The sequence below is a fragment of the Furipterus horrens genome, unplaced genomic scaffold (genome assembly GCF_987537825.1).
Source record: "Furipterus horrens unplaced genomic scaffold, mFurHor1.1.pri manual_scaffold_3, whole genome shotgun sequence".
Classification (NCBI taxonomy): Eukaryota; Metazoa; Chordata; class Mammalia; order Chiroptera; family Furipteridae; genus Furipterus; species Furipterus horrens.
Genome location: NW_028327173.1, coordinates 186,428,652 through 186,450,973, shown reverse-complemented (window position 1 = coordinate 186,450,973; position 22,322 = coordinate 186,428,652). Strand labels below are relative to the sequence as shown.

General features: G+C 40.4%; 1 protein-coding gene across 2 annotated transcripts in view; it reads right to left on the bottom strand.

The window, feature by feature from the left end:
• The window catches only part of EXD2 (exonuclease 3'-5' domain containing 2), a 46,137-nt gene extending 32,231 nt beyond the window's left edge, over positions 1 to 13,906 (bottom strand). The window contains exons 1-3 of one of the 2 annotated variants that reach the window (XM_090272080.1): positions 13,816 to 13,906; positions 11,367 to 11,454; positions 9,355 to 9,764 (exon numbers count right to left, since the gene is read on the bottom strand). In XM_090272080.1, the coding sequence (XP_090128206.1) occupies positions 9,355 to 9,717 (363 nt within the window). In that variant the 5' untranslated portion in view covers positions 9,718 to 9,764; positions 11,367 to 11,454; positions 13,816 to 13,906. The remainder of the gene's footprint in view (positions 1 to 9,354; positions 9,765 to 11,366; positions 11,455 to 13,815) is intronic. The other variant, XM_090272081.1, reaches the window with a different exon arrangement.
• Between the last annotated feature and the right edge of the window lie 8,416 nt (positions 13,907 to 22,322).

Here is a 22,322-nt window from a genome sequence, read left to right as displayed (position 1 = left end):
TTATCTCTGAGTTTCCATGATGTCTTTAGGGTCCCTCCCACCAGCCCCGTTTCATTTCCCCTCCTCCTTGCTATTTCTAAATTCCAGTCACAGTGTCTGGCAGATCTTCGGAGCTGATTCACAGTGTCTTTAAAAATGCTGCCCTGACTGGTGTGGCTCAGTGGATTGAGCACTGGCCTGTGAACCAAAGGGTTGTCGGTTTGTTTCCCAGTCAGGGCACATGCCTGGGTTGCAGGTGAGAGGCAACCACACACTGATGTTTCTCTCTCTCTCTTTCTCCCTCCCTTTCCCTCTCTCTAAAAATAAATAAATAAATAAATAAATAAATAAATAAATAAGCTGGTCTCCCCGCTGGGGACTCCCATGAGTTCCCACATCCTGTCAGTGACACCAGGGTCTCCAACAGGGGCTGTGCCCTTGTCACCTGCTAGCCCCACAGTGGCCTCAGCAAGCCTGGGTGGGTGTGGGGGAGCTGGTAGTGAAACACTGTTCCAAGATTGGGTTTCTTGTTCTTTTACACCTTCCCTCTGAGGAGAGGTGAGGGGTCCAGATAGCAGGCTGGGTTCTGATCAAGGTGCTCTGGCAGTTGTAGGCGGGCACAACCAAGCCCTCTCCTGGGAGTCCCTATGTTCCTGGTGCTAAAAGCTCTTTTCGCTTTGGACCACTATGGGCAGGAACTCCTTTCTAGCCAGACCACGAGGGTCTGAAGCAATAATGGAACCCCAGCAGTGCCAGTATGGCTGGGGTTCTTTTTTCATCAGCTTTTCTACTTCCTTTTATTTTAAAAATAAAATAACAAGCACCTAGATATTAGAGGGAGGGTACCGGGACATTATACCTACTTCCCAGGGCTGGTGGCAGTGGCGGGGAAGGGACTCAGGATCATCATCACCTTCCACTGGAGTTCCACTGTGAGGGGCTCCCCCTGTCCAGCTGGACTTCTTGGCCCATTTGAACGGACCTCAGGTCTGGAAACTGGGCTTGTTCCCCACCCCGTCTCTCCCTGAGCTCCCTGGTCTTGGGCCAGCTGGGGGTGAGAGGCCAGAGAGATGAGGTGGGCCTCAAGCCCCGTGACCACAGTTCTGGGAGCCAGGGCTGGTATCAGAGCCTGAGTCTCCAATGCTGCCACAGTGCCACAGTGGCAGAATGGTTGTGCCCATGCTTGTGGACCCCTGATGTCTGGTCATATGTGGCCACTCCACAGCCGCAAAGTGGACAGTAGATGGGTGAGCGAGAAGAGTAAGGGGAATAAAGTCAGTACAGCTGTTAAAAAAAAAAAAAAAAGAAAAGAAAAAAAACTATTGGAAATGATGAGTATACTCATACCCTAATGAAGGCAAATTAGTTAAAATCACCTTAGCAACAATTTGACAGTATCTATAAAAACGTTAAAGATACATATACAAATTCTATGACCCAGAACTCCACTCAGATAAACATGCCCGATTACTAAGTACAGCATTCTTTGTAAGAGCCCCAAACTGTAAACAACCCAAACGTCCATCAGTATTAGAATCAACACATAAACAGCGATATTATTTATACGATGGACTGTTACAGAAACAGGGGAGTCCAAAAATCCCCAGAGTTTGCTGCTGGGGGATGGGGAGAAGTAAGCAGCTTTTCAAATGCTTCCACATGCCTGAGGCTGGTGGCTACTGTCTTTCTTATGCAAATGGCTTTAATGCATCCAAAGCCTCAGGCAGATGGGAGGAGTCTTGAACCAGGGGATGGTATGGAAAGCACACAGAGCCTACGTAAGGGTCTGTGAATGGTCAGAACTGTTTGCAACGCCCACTGCGTCAGATGACGCAGTCAGGGATATATAAGCAGCTGCAGACATTTTAGCGGGGTCTCTCAAGCTCTCGTTCCGGCTCTGGCTCTCACTGGCACTCTGGCTCTCGCTCTGGCGCTCGGACTCTGAGACTCTCTCTGGCTCTCGCTCATGCTCTCACTCTGGGACTCTCGCTCTCAGACTCTCTCTGGCTCTGGCTCGGAGACTCTCTCTGGCTCTCGCTCATGCTCTCACTCTGGGACTCTCGCTCTCAGACTCTCTCTGGCTCTGGCTCTGAGACTCTCTCAAGCTCTCGTTCAGGCTCTGGCTCTCACTGGCGCTCTGGCTCTCGCTCTGGCTCTCTGGCTCTTGCTCGTGCTCTCTCTCTGAGACACTCTCGCTCTCTGACTCGGGCTCTCTAGCTCTCGGGCTCTCTCGCTCTCTTGTGTGCTCCCTCCACGTGGCTTGGTAAAGAGGCCTTCTCCATGTGACTCGGAGAAGGGGTCTCCAGGCTGCTTTAAGAGGCTCTTGCCATGCGGTTTTGAGGAGAGGAGATCCATGCGATTTGCAGGAAGAAGGCAGTTTGCAAGGAGGCTGAGAATCCAGGCGGTCCTGCATTGAGAGCTGGAGGGCACCACAGCACAGAAAGGACCTCCCCAATCAGAATTGAGTGATTGGCAGCTGCTGGTAAAGCTGAACTGTGTTTGGAAAGTAGGGAAGCGGTTTCTCTAACTTCCCTAAAACTAGCCTGGTTTGGAAGGGGGGGAGGCAAGGATATGTGTTTGTGGGTGTTTTAAAGAGCATAAGACTTAACAACGGAAATCCGCAAATAACTAAATCTATATAACTGTTAAATAAACAATTCGTTTTCTTTTCACCAAACTCTGGTATTGAGAGTTATAATTTTGGCGGCGGGCAATCGGGCCCCTAACTAAAGAGCCCGTGGGTTTGTTTTCAACTGGAGTGGCCCAGGGGTTCTGTAACAGGACTACTAAATAGCAATGAGTCACAGTCACATACAACATAGGTAAATCTCACAAACATAAAGCTGAGCAAAAAAAGACAAACAGAAAAGAATACATAATTGATGGTTTAGTTATATGAAATTTAAAAAGAAGGCACAACTAAATTACAGTGCATGCTTGAATAGTAAAAGTATAAAGAAAAACAAGAAAGTAAATACCATGAAATCAGGATAATGGCAAACCTTAGAGGGGAGAGGGAGCTGTGATTATAACGGGTCACAAGGGGAGCTTCTGGGATATCAGCAATTTTGTTTCTTGACCTAGTTTCTAGATCCACAACTGTTTCCTAGATAAATCATTTCGCTGTTTACTTCAGGTACTTTTCTTTCACAATAAAAAAAGGTTAAAAAAAAAAAAAAGACTCAGAGCAAGTTAAACAGCAGATTAGACAAAGCCAAAGAAAGAAAAAGGAAACTGTAAAAAAGGCCCAAAGAAATTGTGCAGAATAAATCCAGAGACTAAGATATAGTTAAATGTAAAAGAGATTACCAGACATGTAGGTTAGCATAAAAAGTTGAGAATGTAGTCGATCAAATTCCAGAAAGAAAGAGGAAAGGGGAGGAAGAGGGTGGGGAGGAGGAGGATAAGAAAAAGGAGAAGAAAACAGGATAAAGATAATCTTTAAAGAGAATTTAAAAATTGATAAGATACCAATCCTCATCTCTCTGAATCCCAAGCTGGAAATTCTGAAAGAAGACAACACCTGGTCTTATCATAATGAATTTTTAAAACCACAAACTCAAAGAGAAGATCTTAAAAGGAACTACAAAAAATCAGATTACCTATAAAGAATCAACGTGTAGATTGACAGTGATTTTCAACAGCAACAGAAGCCAGAAGACAGTGAGAAACGCTCACAATAAAAACTGGGACACAGGACTTGAGCAGTAAAGCGAGGCCTTTATTCACGAGTCTGCAGAGCTGGGCGCACCCTCACAGCAAGGAGAATGTGTGCACCAAGTAGACAAAGAAACCTGGTTTCATAGTCTAAGCTTCCCCACCCTGAAATTGCCACCCTAAAGTGATTAGCTCCCCCTCCCCTCTCCTTTTTCCCCCGTTTCTCCATTACTGGTTACTCTGGAGTTACAATCTAACACGATTATCTAAATGCCCCTATTGTGATTTGTAAATATGTTAATGCTGTCAACTACCTTCTCCCAATTTCCCTTTGTCTGGTGATGACTTATCTTTCCCCCTTCAGGATGTCCCCTTAAGACCCTCTTATTACTTTTGCCCTTTGTTACTAATGACTTTCTACTGGTTTGGGGGTCACTATGTCCTTGTTTCTTACAACAGTGAAAAACTATGTTGAAAATGATGATAAATTGCCAAACTAGAATTTTACATCCAGTGAAAATATCATCAGGATCAAGAGCAAAATAAAGACATTTTCAAAATAATAAATTTATTATTAATGGGCCCTCAAAAAAATGTTAAAACTTCTAAAGTATGACTGTTACAGAAACAGGGGAGTCCAAAAATCCCCAGAGTTTGCTGCTGGGGGATGGGGAGAAGTAAGCAGCTTTTCAAATGCTTCCACATGCCTGAGGCTGGTGGCTACTGTCTTTCTTATGCAAATGGCTTTAATGCATCCAAAGCCTCAGGCAGATGGGAGGAGTCTTGAACCAGGGGAAGGTATGGAAAGCACACAGAGCCTACGTAAGGTTCTGTGAATGGTCAGAACTGTTTGCAACGCCCACTGCATCAGATGACGCAGTCAGGGATATATAAGCAGCTGCAGACATTATAGCTCAGACTCTCTCTCAAGCTCTGGTTCAGGCTCTGGCTCTCACTGGCACTCTCAGACTCTCTCTCAGACTCTCTCAAGCACTCACTCGCGCTCTTGCTCTGGCACTCGGGCTCTCAGACGCTCGCTCTCAGACTCTCTCTGGCTCTCTCTCATGCTCTCACTCTGGGACTCTCGCTCTCTGGCTCGCGCTCTCGCTCTGGCGCTCTGACTCGGGCTCTCACTCTAGCTCTCGGGCTCTCGCTCTCTCGTGTGCTCCCTCCACATGGCTTGGTGAAGGGGCCTCCCTCCATGTGGCTTGGAGAAGGGGTCTCCAGGCTGCGTTAAGAGGCTCTCGCCATGCGGTTTTGAGAAGGAAAGGAGATCCGCGCAGTTTGCAGGAAGAAGACAGTTTGCAAGGAGGCTGAGAATCCAGGCGGTCCTGCATTGAGAGCTGGAGGGCACCACAGCACAGAAAGGACCTCCCCAATCAGATTGAATGATTGGCAGCTGCTGGTAAAGCTGAACTGTGTTTGGAAAGTAGGGAAACAGTTTCTCTGACTTTCCTAAAACTAGCCTGGTTTGGAAGTGGGGGAGGCAAGGATATGTGTTTGTGGGTATTTTAAAGAGCATAAGACTTAACAACAGAAATCCGCAAATAACTAAATCTGTATAACTGTTAAATAAACAATTCTTTTTCTTTTCACTAAACTCTGGTATTGAGAGTTATAATTTTGGCGGCGGGCAATCGGGCCCCTAACTAAAGAGCCCGTGGGTTTGTTTTCAACTGGAGCAGCCCAGGGGTTCTGTAACATGACCTTAAAGAAAATGAGTACAAAATGAAGATCTGAGATACAAAGAATGACAAACTGAAAAAAAAAAAACGGTAAATACTTTGGTAAATTTAAACAAATACTGACTGTAAAGCAAGAGCAAAAACAATAGCTAAACAAACACTCCAAAGCAAATGAAAGAGAAAGGGAAACAGAAGTAGAAGAATGGCAAGAACAAGGATGGATGACCCTCTCATAGAGATTTTCTGTGGCGGCAATCACTCCTGTGGGGAGATGTGGCGTCCAGCGTGAACTAAATACAAATTGAAAGCCAAAATGAAGTGGGTTTTGGATGAGTCGCCACTTCTACTTTTCCGTGCCTCTGCTATAGTAATTACTCCCTATTATTATGAAGTCAATTGCTGTTACTAACTATTCACTTCAGAACACCCGTTTGTTGTTGTAATTACACTTCATTTAGTTAGAATAATCAAGGTATTTGGCAAATGCCAAAGCTCAGTGTTTACTAATGTTTTCTATTGATGTTGGTGTCAGTATTTCTAAAATGATATAGAAATATAAAAATATTTCTACAAGGGTATAATTTCTTATATAGAATAAATTAAAAGTGCCCAATTCTTTCTTGATGGCCCAAAGTCACTGGTATAAACAATACTACTATTGCTGATATAAAGAAATACGCCCAGTCGCTAAGGTGTAAGGCCTTGTTGTGACTAGCAAACTTTCCCCACACTGTCAGATGTTCTCAGTCATCAGTGCGTTGGCATCTAGTTGTCACTCCTACCAACCTTGACCTGATTTTGTGGCAAGTATTCTGCTTAGGGACTCTTTTGATTACATTTCCTAGTTCTTGGCTGTATTCTAGATATCCAGAAGAAAAATATCAGAGATCCTTGGCAAGGTACTACACTGAATTAATAAAAGATGATAACTCTGAGTTATTTATGTTTTTGTAATATCTTCTAATTGAAGGAGATTAAAGTTTACTCTGTGAATCAGAATGACAGAAGAGTACATGTGCCATATTACTGTCATCATGTAAGGAATAAAGACGCCAGTGCCTCCCTCTCAAACCAGTAGGAGATAATTAACAGATGAATCATGGAAAAGGGGCAAGGAAATGACATTCTGTGGCTCCTCACACATATCTCTGGGATCAAAAGGAGGAAGACTGTCATCACCAAACACAGAGAAGTGGGAAGACGTAGCTAGATAACTTTGCAAATAACTTGGAGATAGACCTATAACTAGATTACCCTTAGTTAATCACACCCTGAGTTAAATAGTTAATTGTGTTAAGATTGTGAACCAGATTAGCCAGTAATAGAGAAAGGGGGAGGGAGGAGCTAATCACATTAGGGCAGGGGGAGCTAATCCTGTTAGTATAAAATCAGTTTACTTTGTCTACTTCGGGCACATATGCCCCTGGCAGGCAGTGTGCACAACTCTGCAGACTCGGAAATAAACATCTCACTTTGCTGCTGAAGCCCTGTGTCCCGGTGTTTTATTGTGAGCGTTACTCACAGTCACAACTATGCAACAACTCCCCCAAAGTTAACAGCCACTAGAACAATTAACCAGATGGTAAAGAAAGCCCTGGGCTCAAAAGCTAGTTTTCAGTTTTGTGGCCTTGGGCAAGTAACTAACTCTATTTATGCCTCCATTTCCTACCTGTAAAAGTGAGGATAGTAATAGTATCTCCCTATTTTGGATTATTAGGAGAATCTAATTAAGCTAAATGAGATGATCAAACAAAACAGCATACTACCTGGCTTAGAGTAAAAAATGTTTCAAATTTTAACTGTTATCTTTTAAAATCCCAACTCATATAATAATGCCCATTTAAAAAGACTTTCTTGAGAGCTAAGCCAACACCTAAATGGCTGAGTTCTGGGGCAGACATGGTAGTCCACGAGGCAGATGTGAGAGTCTCGCTCTCCACAGGCTCTTATGTTAGGGAAAGAATCATCTCAATATTTCTTATAGATGCTCATTAATGTAATTAAATAGTGGTTAATTCTCTATATTATATTTTATTACATATATGTTTATCATTATATATATACAGTGTTCCCTCATTTATCGTAGGTATTACGTTCTAGACCCCCTCCCCCGTGATAAGTGAAAATCCGCAAAGTAGGAACCTTACATTTATTTCAGTATTTATATATATTTTAAGGCTTTACAAGCCCTTCCCACACACTTATAAACCGTTCCCAGTCCCTTATTAACCTTTTCCACACTTTTATAAACACTACTTGTGTTCTTAAACATATTCTACACTCTTAAACCTACGTAACTTTAACAACATACATATACAGTACCGCAAAATCCCATGATATAGCGAAAAATCCGCGATAAATAATTAAATATAATATTTTTCAAAATCCCGCAATACAGTGAGGCTGTGATAGTGAGCCGCGATATAGAGAGGGACTACCGTATATATTAAATATATATACATATTTAAATTATATATATATATATTTTTAATATCCTCAAGGAGAAAGGAAAGGGATAGCCAGGTTGCACAATTACAGGTGTCCTGAAATTTTATCAGACCATCTGATTATTGAATTTACTGCAGCTTTGGAAAACCAGAGAAAGGCTTAAGGAGCTCTTTGTGCGACTAGGTTAAAGAGTAAAACAAAGTTTCTTGAGTGCATGTTGTGGAGAATGATGTGGTCTAAGTCTCTCCACTCTTAGTTCCTTCTCCTTGACTCCCACCTTCCTTGGGCTGGGACGGGCTGTGCTAAGCTGGGCTTGTTTGTACTTGCATCTCTCTTTCGCTCTCCTGTTTTTTTTTTCCCTTCCTTTTCTTTTTCATTCTCAGAGTTGTTTCTGACAACAGATTTGATGTTCCATTCTCACTCTCATGGATGTTACTTCCTGTCAACTATGAGCAACGGGGCTTTCCCTTCAGTGTCTGAGGCTTCCGCAAATGGACTGTGCCCATTAGAAGCGAATACCAAAGAGCCAGGGGTCAGCTCATTGCTACCGTTCCTCTCCCTGCCTTTGGTTGCAGCTCTCTTAACCAGAGTTTGCCTCCAGTGGTTCCTTGGTCCTTGAGGGAATGCTGCATCCTGTTCTTTTAAATGGGACAGGCATTGGTGATATTCTCCTTTTCCTTCTCACATAAAAGGTACCCTCTGTGGCATCCCCAATGCAAACAGCCCCCTTGCAAACAGCTGCTGTAGAATTTTGGGCTTCTAGGGTTATCTGCCATGTTTGGGTGCAAGGTCAGGCAGAAATGAAGAGGAGGATAGTTAGGGAAAGCCAAGGACATTCACGGAGATGAGGGAAGAGGCAAGGTGAAAGCGTACAGGAAAAGGGAGTTTCATGTGGATTTTTTGGTTTCTGTGAGAAATAGGTTGACACATTTGACCTCATTTTGTATTAACAGAATACATGTTTAGATAGTACAGAAACTCCCAGGAATTCTGCAAAAAAATAAAAATAAAAACTTTCTTAATGAGCTTCTCCGTGGCTTCTTTATGAAAATACTATTAAAATATTAATAGTAACTAGTTTTTATGATCACTTACTAGACAGGGTGTGGCAAAAGTAGGTTAACAGTTGTATGGAAAATAATACAAGAATAAACTATAAACTTTGTGTTTCATGTACTCATAACTGTAAACCTACTTTTGCCCCACTCTATATATTAAAACAGTGCTAAAGCCTTTATAGAGGCTCTCTGATATATCTGAATCCTTGGAAAAACCCTGAGAGGTAGATACCATTACAACCGTATTTCAAACAAGTACACTGGGGCTCAAACTTACTTAAGTAGCATGTCCAAGTTCACAGAATGATAAATGGTTAAAATGGAACTCATATGGATCTGCCTGACTCCAGAATCCATGATTATGAGCACTCCCCTATGCTGAGAAGAGAAGCAGCTTCTGCTGCTAAAATCTACTTACTAGCAAGTTGAAAACAAGCTAATTCTCCTATAATCTTATCCTTTACCTGCCTATTCAAAGTCCCTGGCTGGAAAAGCAGAAAAGATTTTATTTTTGCTTTTTAACTTACCCACTCACAGTCAATTCCAAGTACTGGAAAATCTTGTAACTCACTCCTAAGCAAGGGTTCGATCTGATCCCACTCTGCTTCCTGAGACACAGTCACCACCTTGGCGTCAAGGATCTTTTCCTCCCATGAGGCTCTGGGGGCACTGGAGTGCAGCTGGTCCTCTTCTGGAGGGGGCAGCTCTCTCCTGCCTGGAGCTTGCTGCTGCTGCTGCTGCTGCTGCTGCTGCTGCTGCTGCTGCTGCTGCTGCTGGATCCCACAGCTCGTTTTACTCCTCCGGCGCTGGACGCCTTTCCACAGGACAAACCCCCCCACTGCCACACCAAGAAGTGTGGTTGCTGTCAACGCCACCAAGTGTCGAGACATCTTCAACTTTGCTGCTGTTTAGGAAAGCATGTCACTAATCCCACAATCTGCAAACAAATGGTAACAACATATTTACACACAGAATTTAAACCTATATGGAAACAAGTTTCCATTAAGAAGTGTTCCATTTATAATCCATGTGCCCAACAACTAAAGACCTGCTACAGATTTCCACATGAAACAGTGATATTTTAATTTTTTTACTTTTGTATATTCTCTACTCCATCTTTAGCTTCATTCTCATCTAAGAAAACCCTCCTGCCCTCTACCCGTTGCCCAGGGCTCTCTTAATCATACAAAACATACCAATTAAAACAGAATAAACTAGACTCTCGCTTCCACTTACTGATATGTTAGTGAATACATTTTTGTTAATGGATCTGCATAATGACATTTTGGTCATTTTGAACTGCCTATGTGACATTATACTGCCTTGTGACATTATAGCCATCATAATGTCATAGCACAAAGCATTACTCACATGTTTGTGGTGATGCTGGTGTAAACAAACCTACTGCACTGCCAGTCATAGAAAAGTATAGCACATATAATTACATACAGTACATAATACGAGATAATAACTAACAACATTACTGGTTTATGTATTTACTATACTATACTCTTTGTTTTTTAGACTGTACTGTTTCTACTTATTTAAAAAAAAACACAATTGCTATAAAACAGTATGCTGTGTTAATGTCAGCAGCAGCTTCATACATCTTGTGTTTACTATTTTTCTTGATTGCCATCATTTTGTCTTGTGCTTGATTTAACCCCATGTTGCTGTGTACAGTAACATGCTGTACAGTTTGTAATCTAGGCGCAATAGGCTTTCCCATATAGCCTAGGTGTGTAGAAGACTATACCATCTAGGTGGTGTAAGTGCGCGCTATGATGTTTGCACACGACAAAATCACTTCACCACGCATTTCTCAGAACATATCCCCATTAAATGGTGGATAACTGTATGTAGGAACAGTGGTTACCCAAAGGTAATAAGATTATAAGTAATTATTAAAAATAATAAGTATAAGTAATTTTTGAATTCTATACAAGTATATATATATTCATAATTAGAAAAACGTAAGTTTTTTAAATGATGCTTTTTTGAGACAGGCAACATAAACATCCCACTTAACAGTTAAGAAATATGATTATATTCCTGAAATTAATCATACTTAATGAATTAAACAAATTGTTATAGTGTTCAGAGAGCATAAGGTAGATGATAATGATATGGGCCTTAGAGGGAAATACTCTAGGTTCAAATCCAGCCTCTGCCACTTGCTAGTTATATAAACTCAGGCAATTCACTGAACTTCTCTAAGCCTCAGATTCCTCATTGACAAAATGGGAAAGATAGTACCTACCAGGTAGAATTATTGTGAAGCTTAAGTAAGATGATCAATATGCTTCATTTAACAACTGGCTAGCACATTAAGGTTCAGTAAATATTAGCTATAACTACTACTGAGATGCTATAAATCACAGAACTTCTATTAAAGGAAAACAAAGAATCATAGTGTCAAAATTTAGGAGCCAAACCCAGCTCCCACACAATTCAAAAAGACTTTCCATGGTAATACTGATAAATCTCTGGTCTCTGACCTGGTCTGTACCTGAGTACTTCTAGGAACAGAGTTCATTACCTTAAGAGGCAGTTTTTGTTGAAAAGTGCTTGCATTCTGTTAATATTTGCTAGATAGAAACTGCTCTCTTTGATGCTCAGTCTGGCCTCTGAAATGACAAAAGCGTTTAATCCCTCCTGAGAGCTTGTAAAATATGTGAAGACAGTAACTCTTATGACTTCCATTAGTATATTCTACTTAACCCACCAGTCTTCCTATGACCTACTTTATAAACCACTCACCATCGTGGCCAGATCCTTCCGACCCAAGTTTGTCAAGGTATTGCTTAAAATGTGACACCTAGGTCTGTATTCAATACTGAGATACAACATACACATGTAAAAGATTGGTATTTAAACATAGATTTTAAAACTTTGGTTTAAGGAAGATGCCACATGGCTAAAGACAAGCAACAATTTCAAAAAGCACTAAGTTGGGCTCTGGTTGGGTGGGTCAGCTGATTGGAGCACCGACCCATACACCAAAAGGCTGTGCATTTGATCCCTGGTCCAGGCATGTACTGGGAGCAACCGATCCATGTTTATCTCTCTTTCCCTTCCTCTCTCTAAAATCAATAAAACATATCCTCAAATAAGGATTAAACAATTAAAAATTAAAAATCAATAAAGAAGTACTAAGTTGGCGATAAAAATTTAAAACATATATAAATGACAGATTATTATCCAGAATATATAAAACATAACTATATACATATAAAAAGACAACCCAATAGAAATGAGACATTTCTCAAAAGAGGAAACACAACTTGCCAATAACCATTGTAACCAAATATCATTGTAACTACTGTGGCATTAAAATAGCCACATCCTCCCACCCAGCAATTCCCCTTCCATGTGTCTATCCTTGAGACATGCTCACATGCGCACACAGACACATGTGGAAGGATTTGCTATACCACAGCAAAAAATTGTAAGCAATCTATGGAATGTCACATACTATGAATTTTTTTTTTTTTTTTTGATCCTCACCTGAGCACATTTTTTTATTGTTTTTTAGGGAGAGAGGAAGGGAGAGAGAGAAACTCAATGTAAGAGAGAAGCAAGGATTGGTTGCCTCCCATACAGGCCAGACAGGGGATCATAAGCACCAGGAACAGGGATCAAACCACAACCTAGGTATGTGCCCTGACCAAAAATAAACACCCAACCTTTTGATTACAGGATGACACTCCAACCAACTGAGCCACACTGACCAGAGTGAAATCTTAACATACTATGTAATTTACAGAGCAAATAGAAAGAATAAGGTACATTTGTACGTGCTGACAAAGAAAAAGTTCTAAGACCCATTTTTAAACACAAAAAAATCAAGTTGCTGAGTAGGTACAATTACACCTTATTTGTAAAGGATGCATTTGTAAAAGTTTAATACGAATATATATCTTAGATGTACAAACACTTGTCAATAAATATAAAGAAAAAGAAATAGAAAAGCACACCCCAAATGGATAACAGTTCTTACTTTGGGGCAGGAGACTAAAGAATAAAAAATGGAAATGGGAAGAGCCAGGTCAAAGAGGATCTATTCTGTTTAAAATTTTCACATCAATGTCTTACAAGGTGTATGCACGTACTACAACTAAAAAAAAAAAAAAAAAAAAAAATACATAAGAATAAATGCATTTGTAAAACAAGTCTAACTTGACCAAAATCAATAATTCCATTCCCCCAATTCAACCTCCTTCTTCCCGGACTTCCTAATTCTGATAATGAAACATTTCAGTGTAGTTCCTTCCATCCTTGTAAGACAACTAAAAAATACAATATAATTAATTTGGTGTTTTAATAAAGGAGTGGGTAGGTAAAGAGTTCGTTTGCGTCCCATAGTACGTCAAAAACTTATAAACTTTCAGGTTTGTTTATATTTTAATGAGGAGGTATCGGTTATGTAATACATAATCATTAACGTTCTGGTTTTGATCTGCCCCAGGGATGCGAAAAAAGGGAATAGATGGCTCTGCACCAAGGCCCGAAGCAGCGGGTGTGGCCTGGGAGGAAAGGGGTGGTAACAATGGGGGGCGGGGGTAAGTCCCCACGAATCCAGGGGAAGGAACTGTAACTGGACGCGTGGAACACGCAGCGCCCAAGGAGTTGCTAGGTGTTGCAGATGGTGCTTCCTTTTTAATGGCTCAAGAAGCCATCAAGGTTTGGTAGGTGCTCCTAAAGAAAAGAGGGGGTTCGAAGGGGATGCCCTGAAAGGCGCAGGGGGCCGTGCACGAGGTATTGAACCGCCCCGCCCGAGGCAAGGAATGCGAGGAAGCCGCGCCGAGGGGCAGGAAGAGGGACAGTGCCAAGCGGCTCTGGGACGGCATGGTCCCCGCAATCAGTCGCCCCCGCACATGGTGACATAACCAACTCCACGACCCCTCTCTTCAATCCGCACTGGAAGCCCCCTCCGCCCCTCGCACGAGCCGGGCGACAGGCCTTGCCAGCCCCAGATCCTCACTTACTTGCAACCCAGATCTCATCTGAACACCTGCGGCCCCTCACGCTGAAGAACTGGAACCTCCGCGGCCACCTGCGTGAACCCACCCGGATCTACTAGAGCGGAGACCACTTCCGGTCCTGAGACGGGCTAGGAGGACGTAATCCGAGCTGGAGTGCACAAGTGGGCGGCGCCATATTGTACGGAAGCTGCTGGGGCAGCTCTTGCATCCCGTCTTTCCATGGCTGAATATAAGGATCTGTTAAAATTTGAAAGGCTTAACATCTCTTCAGAAAAGCAGAGTTTTGTCTTTGTTTCTGGGGTAAAATTTTTGTTTGCTTTGGTTTTGGTTTTAAAGGGATAAGTCTCTGGAATCCTCACAAATGCAATATGGGACATTAATTGTCATTACTAATTAACTTTAGTAGTGTTTCTCTACTATATTAATTTACTTAACTGTAAAATAATGAAAGCAAATAAGAGCCACTTTTTACAAATTTTTATTTATTGATTTTAGAGAGATGGCGAGATGAGAGACAAAGATTTATTGTTCCATTTATTTATGCATTCATTGGTGGTTTCTTGTATATGCCTTGATGGGGGATTGAACCCACAACTTTGATGTATTCAAGAGGATGTTCTAACCAACTGAGCTACCCTGCCAGGGCTCAGGAGAGACACTTCTTTAAATAATGTATTAATCATTAGCAGTGCATTTTGTACTATAGCCATTATAATAATTTACACCATCTTTTATAATAATCACAATACCTTCCATTTATATTTAAAGTCGTTTATTCAACCAGTCTTTTTCAGCAGTTATTATATGCGAGGCAGCTGTATGCTGTGTGCTTTGCAACAGAATGTGTAAATCAGAAGGAGAAATGAGATTTGCATAAACAATGTAAGGTATAGCCCTGACCAGGTTGCACAGTTGGTTAGAGTACTGTCCCACATGCCAAGATTGCAAGTTTGATCCCCAGTCAGGGCACATACAAAAATCAACCAAAACCAAAAATCAATCAATGCATGCACAAGTAAGTGGAACAACAAATTGTTGTCTCTCTCTCTCTCCCCCTTCTTCTCTAAAATCAGTAAATAAAAATTAAAACAATAACAGCTATTATAATAGCTGTCATTATTTGAGTATGTAATCACAGTGTGTAAGGAACTTTGCAAAGCATCTTACATATTTTATCTCATATAATTTTCATAATCTAGTAAGGCAGTACTATTTTTAGTGCCATTTTACATAAAATTGAGAAGGTTAAATACATTTCTCAAGGTAACAAAGCAAGTAAGCACTGTAGCTGGGAATCAAACCTCAATATGTTGGACAGCAAAGCTTGTTGCCCTCATCCTCTATATTATATTCCCTCCTCCAGTACAGGAAGACGGTTCTAAGTTCCATTAGGTAAGTACCCACAAAGGAAATTTCTGGCAGATGTAGAGGATTAACCCCCTTCATTTTAATCTGCTCCATCCTGAAATACATTTTTTAAAAAAAGAGGTAAAGAGTAAATGCAAATAATTAAAACAACAATGGGATACCATTACATACCCATCAGAAAACCTAAAATGAAAATAATAAATAAATAAACAGAAAAGACCAAGTATTGGCAAGATTGTGGAGCAAGTGATACTCTAATAAACTGCTGAAGGAAACATAAATATAACAATTACTTTGTTGAACTGTTTGGCACTATCAGCTAAAGCTGAATATATGCAAAGCCTTTGTCCCAAAAACTTCACTCCTCGGTGTATACCCAACAGAAATGGGTCCGTATATTCACTAAAAGGACATGTATAAAAAAGTTCATACCCAAACCCTGGCTGCTGTGGCTCAGTGGATTGAGCGTTAACCTGCGAACCAAGTGTCCCTGGTTTGATTCCCAGTCAGGGCACATGACTAGGTTGCCCGTCAGGTCCCCAGTTGGGGGCGCAAGTGAGAGGCAACCACACAGTGATGTTTTGCTCCTCTTTCTCCTTTCCCTCTCTCTCTCTAAAAATAAATAAATAAACAAATAAATAAATTATTATTTTTTAAAAACGTTTATACCCATACATGCTACTAGCACTAAACTGGAAACTATCCAAAAATCCCTGCTGTTAGAAGTCAATGTAACCTTGGCTGGTGTGGCTCACTGGATTGAGCACTGGCCTGTGAACTGAAACGTGGCAGTTCGATTCCTGGTCATGGCCCGTGCCTTGGTTTCAGGCTAGGTCCCCTGTTGGGAGTGTGCGATAGACAACTGATCAATGCTTTTCTCCTTCTCCTTCTCCCTTCCCCTCTCTCAAAAATAAATAAAATCTTTTTAAAAAGTTAACTATAAAAAACATAAATGGGTCATGTCACTTCTACCACACTGTGAATAAAACCAAACTCTGCACCCCTGCCTGCTGCACCTGCTTGATCTGCTGCCTGATCCCCCTCACTGTCTCCATCTCCAAGTTCCCTCTACCTCACTCATTCTAGCCTTCCTCTGTTCCTCCAACCTTCTCCACCCCTTGCCATAAAACCTAGCAATTAAGGAATAGAAGAAGAAAAAAAAAAGTCAATGTAGTCATTGCTCTCGCTGACTAGAGGAGAACATGGGGAAATTCACAAAGTGCTGATAATGTTCAATTTCTTAATATGAGTACTGGTTTACATGTGTGTCCAGATGACATATTTGTGGTCACTTCTCTGAATGCATAATACTTCAATGAAAAAAGTTTAATGAAAAGTAAAGGAATGAAAAGTTCCCAAGAAAAAAAGGAACAGGAGAGGAGATAATAGCAGACAAACACTGTCAATATAACTTTAGAAGATAAATTAGATAAGAATGGCAGAATAATGACACTTGAAGGATCCCATAATGAACTGTCTAGGTCCATAAGCAATCAATCACTCTACACTGAAAGCCCAGTCAACAAGCCCCATCGGTGCATAAAAAATTTCCAGTCAGCTTTTTAGTACTTCACTCTTTTTCTTAGTTCATTCAGGCTTTTACAACAAAATACCATAGGCTAAGTGGCTTATAAGCAACAGAAGTTTATTTCTTGTAGTTCTGGAGGCTGGGAAGTCTGATTAAGGTGCCGACAGATTTACTGTCTGGTAAGTGGCTACCTCCTACTTTATAGACATCTATCTGTCTTTTCACTGTATCCTTGCTCGGCCAAGAAGGTAGGGGGCTCTCTTTGGGCCTCTTTTATAAGGCATTAATTCCATTCATAAGGACTCACTCTCATGACCTAATCACCTCCCAAAGTTCCCACCTCCTGATACCATTATACTGGAATTAGTTTACAACACATGAATTTTGAGAGGACATATAACATTCAGTGTACAGAACTCTTAAATATGAAAAGACATCCAAGAATCACCAGTCATTGCAGGAATGTCTTCAATCCTATTAACATTGTCTAAGGAACATGTATAGAACTCTGCACCCAGCATTTAGAGAACATGCATATTTTTCATATATACAAAGATTTAAGAAAATTAATCATGGACTTCTCGTCAAGACAGAGGTATAGGTAAACATAATTTTGCCTCCTTGAGCAACTACAGAAAAAATTACAACTAGACTACAAAACAAATATCACCCAGAACCATCAAAAAATCGAGCTGTGTATGGAAGTACAACAGCCAAGGATTTGAAGAAGCCACATTCATCCAGATGGGCAGGAGGGGCAGAGACATGAGAGAGGTGAGAGGTGTGGAGAGATGGTGGAACCAGCGGTCCCACATTCACATGTTGTGGATAAAAATTAGAGGGATACCTTGGGAGCGAGGGATCCTGCCCCAAACCAGACCACCCAGCAGCCCAGGGTCCAGCACCAGGAAAATAAATCCCCAAAACTTCTAGCTGTATAAACCAGTGAGAGTCGGGACAGCAGAAGAAACTTCTGGATTATCAGGAGACCCTTACTGAAAGGCCTGCATGGACTCAGGACTGACACAGACCCACACCCTCTGGGATTCAGCACCAGGGCAACAACTGGATGGGCACAAGTGGCATATGGGGAGAAAATGAAGTGATTGGAAATTGGGCAAGTGCTGTGAGACAGCTTCGTCCTAGGCAAACCTCCAGAAACCAAACAGTGGCATTGTTCCATGCAGAGCCAGAAAGTGGTGAAATGTGTTGCCTCACCCTGGAAATCACCTAAGGCTCTGCCCCACACAATATATAGGTGCCTTTGCTACACAGGCTAAGCTACTAAGACACAGAGTCAAAGCAGTTCTACCTAATACACAGAAACAACCACAGGGAGGCTGCAACATTGAGAAGGCAAAGAAATATGGCCCAATAGAAAGAACAGAACAAAACTCCAGGAAAAGAATTAAACAAAATGCAGATAACCAACCTATCAGGTGCAGAGTTCAAAACACTGGTTGTCAGAATGCTCAAGAACTCATTGAGTACAGCAACAGCATAAAAAAGACCCAGGCAGAAATGAAGGTTACATTAAGTGAAATAAAGAAAAATCTACAGGGAACCAACAATGGAAGGAATGAAGCTGAGATTCCAATCAATAATTTGGAATACAAGGAAGAAAAAAGCATTCAATCAGAACAAAAAGAAGAAACAAAAATTCAAAAATATGAGGATTCTTATAGGAAACCTCTGGGACATCTCCAGACATACCAACATCTGAATCATAGGGATGCCAGAAGGAGAAGAGTAAGAGCAAGAAATTGAAAACTTATGTGAAAAAATAATGAAGGAAAACTTCCCTAATTTGGTGAAGAAAATAGATATACAAGTCCAGGAAGCACAGAGTCCCAAGCAAGTTGGACTCAAAGAGGACCACACCAAGACATGTCATAATTAAAATGCCAAAGGTTAAAGATAAGAGAGAATCTTAAAAGCAGCAAGAGAAGAGCAGAGTTACCTATAAAGGAATTTCCATAAGACTATCAGCTGATTTCTCAAAAGAAACTTGGCAGGCAAGAAGGGACTGGCAAGAAGTATTCAAAGTGATGAAAAGCAAGGACCTATAACCAAGATTACTCTATCCAGCAAAGCTACCATTAGGATTGAAGGGCAGATAAAGTGCTTCCCAGACAAGGTAAAGCTAAAGGAGTTCATCATTACCAAGCCATTATTATAAATAAGGGACTTATTTAAGAAAATGAAGATCAAAAATATGAACATTTAAAAGGCAACACGCCCTGGTGGCTGTGGCTCAATGGATTGAGCGTTGGCCTGCAAACCAAGTGTCGCTGGTTCAATTCCCAGTCAGGACACATGACTAGGTTGCACATCAGATCCCCAGTTGGGGGCACCAGTGAGAGGCAACCACACAGTGATGTTTCTCTCTCTCTTTCTCCTTTCCCCTCTCTCTAAAAATAAATAAATAAACAAACAAATAAGTAAAAATAAATTATTTAAAAAAATAAAAATAAAAATAAAAGGCAACAAATTTACAACTATCAACAACTGAATCTAAAAAACAAAAACAAACTGAGCAAACAACCAGAACAAGAACAGATCATTTGGAGCTCATTTGGAGGGTTATCAGTTGGGAGGGGGAACGGGGAGAATGAGGGGAAAGGTGCAGGGATTAAGAAGTATAAATTGGTAGGTACAAAATAGACAGGGGATGTTAAGAATAGCATAGGAAATGTGAAGCCAAAGAACTTATTCACACGACCCATGGGCATGAACTAAGGGAGGGGACTGCTGGACAGAATGGGGGTACCTGGTGGAGGGGGGCAAAGGGGAAAAAGTTAGGATAACTGTGATAACATAATCAATAAAATATTTTTAAAAAGAAAATTAATTTTGATTTTGGCCATTGTGCAACTTACTGCAAATTGAAAAAAATAATGCTATTTATAGATCTCATTCTATGACCATATTGTAATTAAGTTAGAAATCAATAATAAAACGATTATTTTTATAACTTCATATACTTGGTGATTTAAAAACAACTGAAAGATCAAAGAAGAAATCCCAATGGAAATTTATAATATTCGATTTGAGAGGTAATAAAAATAGTATATATGAACATTTATAGTATACAGGTAAATTAATAACCTTATATGCTCTTACACTAGAAAGTAAAACTAAAAAATTAATTATATAAGTGATTGGCCTCATATATTGGGAAAGAACAAAAGAATAAATCCAAAATAGTAGAGGGAAGAATATAAAGATCAGAGAATAAATTAAAATAGAAATAAATGCAATACAGATGGTCAGCAAAACTAAGGTTAGATCCTTGAAAAGACTAATAAAACAAAGTCCTGTGAGACTGATCCAGACAAAGGAGAAATAGGAGCAAATAAGTTATATTTGGACTATAAAGGGGGGGGGCATCACAAAATATATCAGAGATTTAAGAAACAAGAAAATATGAACAACTTTATGCCAAAAAAAAAATATTAGACAAGAGAATGTAAACATAAGCCACAGATTAGGAGGAAATATCTGCAAAATTTATATTTAATAAAGATTTCTTATCCAGAATATACAAAGAACTTTTGAAACTTAACAACCCAATTAAAAAGTGAACAAAAGCTTTAAACAGACACCTCATGAAAAAGAGAAGTATTATCCAAATAAGCACATGAAAAGATGTCCAACATTATATCTTATTAGGAAATTGCAAATTAGAACACCAATGAGATACTAATATTTTATTGAATAACTAAATCCTATTATTGAGTAGGGCAAAAACTCCATTACATTTTTTCTGTATGACATCTCTAGTAATGCTTAGTTGTCTTGAACTCCATTTGAAACAATTTTATTAGATTGTATTGTGATAACTATCATATCAGTGTGCATTTAAATAAACATCAAAATTGGTGAATTTTTGTGTAGCCATTTTAATATCAAAGATGAAAGAAAATATGAAACTTTTCAGTGTATTATGTTTTATTACTTCAAGAAAGGTAAAAACAACTGAAACGCAAAAAAAGATTTGCTCAATGTATGGAGAAGGTGCTGTGACTGATCAAATGTGTCAAAGGTGGTTTGCGAAGTTTCTTGGTACCATTGATATTCTGGCCAAATAATTCTTTGCTGTGGGGCTGTCTTATGCATTGGAAGATGTTTAGCAGCACCCCTGACCCCTACCCACTAGAGGCCAATAGTGAAAGATAGCCGAAATACTCAGAATATCCAAACCAATAAAGTTACTGGTATAAATGAAAAATGTGTCTTTTTATTTTACAGAAAAAGCCATACGGACTTTTTGGCCAACCCAACAGAATGGCTAAAATCCAAACATGGACAACAAATGTGAGGAGGATATGGAGCAACAGGAACTGTCATTCAGTGCTGGCGGGAATGTAAAGCAGCAGTCACTTCTGAATATATTTTGTCAGTTTCATACAAAGCTAAACATAGTTTTACCATACAACCCATCAATCATGCTCCTAGGTATTTACCCAAATGAGTTGAAAACTTAAGTCCATGCAAAAACCTGTACACAAATGTTCAAAGCAGCTTTAGTCATAAATTGAAAGCAACCAAGGTGTCCTTCAATATGTGAAAGGATAACCAAACTCTGCTACATTCATACAATGGAATATTACTCAGTGATAAAAGGAATGAGCTATCATGCCACGAAAAGACATGGAGGAAACTTAAATGCATATTGCTCAGTAAGAGAAACCAGTCTGACCCTGACTAGTGTGGTTCAGTTGGTTGGGCGTCATTTCACAAAGTGAAAGCTCACTGGTTTGATTCCCAGTCAGGGCACATGCCTGGGGTATGGTCCCTGGGTCTGGGCACATGTGAGAGGCAATCAATCAACATTTCTCTCTCACATTGATGTTTCTCTCCCTCTCTCCCTCCCTTCCCCTCTCTCTACAAATAAATAAATAAAATATTTAGAAAGGAAGGAAGGAAGGAAGGAAGGAAGGAAGGAAGGAAAAGAAAAGAAAGAAAGAAAAGAAAAGAAAAAAAGAGGAAAAGGAAAAAAGAGGAAAAGGAAAAGGGAAAAAAGAAACCAGTCTGAGAAGGGTACATACTGTATGGTTCCAACTGTATGACATTCTGGAAAAGGCAAAACTATGGTGACAGTAAAAAGATCAGTGTCTGCCAGGGGTTCCTGGGAGGAAGGAAGGTGTGCATAGGCTGGGGGTTTAGGGCAATGAAACTATTCTGTGTGATATTGTAGTAAGGGACACATGATGCATGTGTCAAACGCCATAGAACCTTGCAACACGAGAAAACCCTAAAACAAAATGGACTTCAGGTAGTAATAATGTATGATTGTTGGTTCATCACCTGTAACAAAGACCACACCAGGGAAACTGTGTGGGGGTGGGGTGGGAGATATATGGGAACTCCCTGTACTTTCTGTTCAAATTTTCTGTAAGCCTGAAACTGCTCTAGATACAAAGTCAATTAATTTTTTAAAAAGATTATATTGTGAACTGCTTGGTTTATCTAAAAATGCTTTATACATTTATTCATTTATTCCAAGGACAACTTAATGCCAAGCTCTGGAACATCAGGTACAGCAAATTCAAGAGGAATGGTGGCAAGAAGTGCTACGTCCTACCCATATCCATTCTCCCCTGTGCTTAGT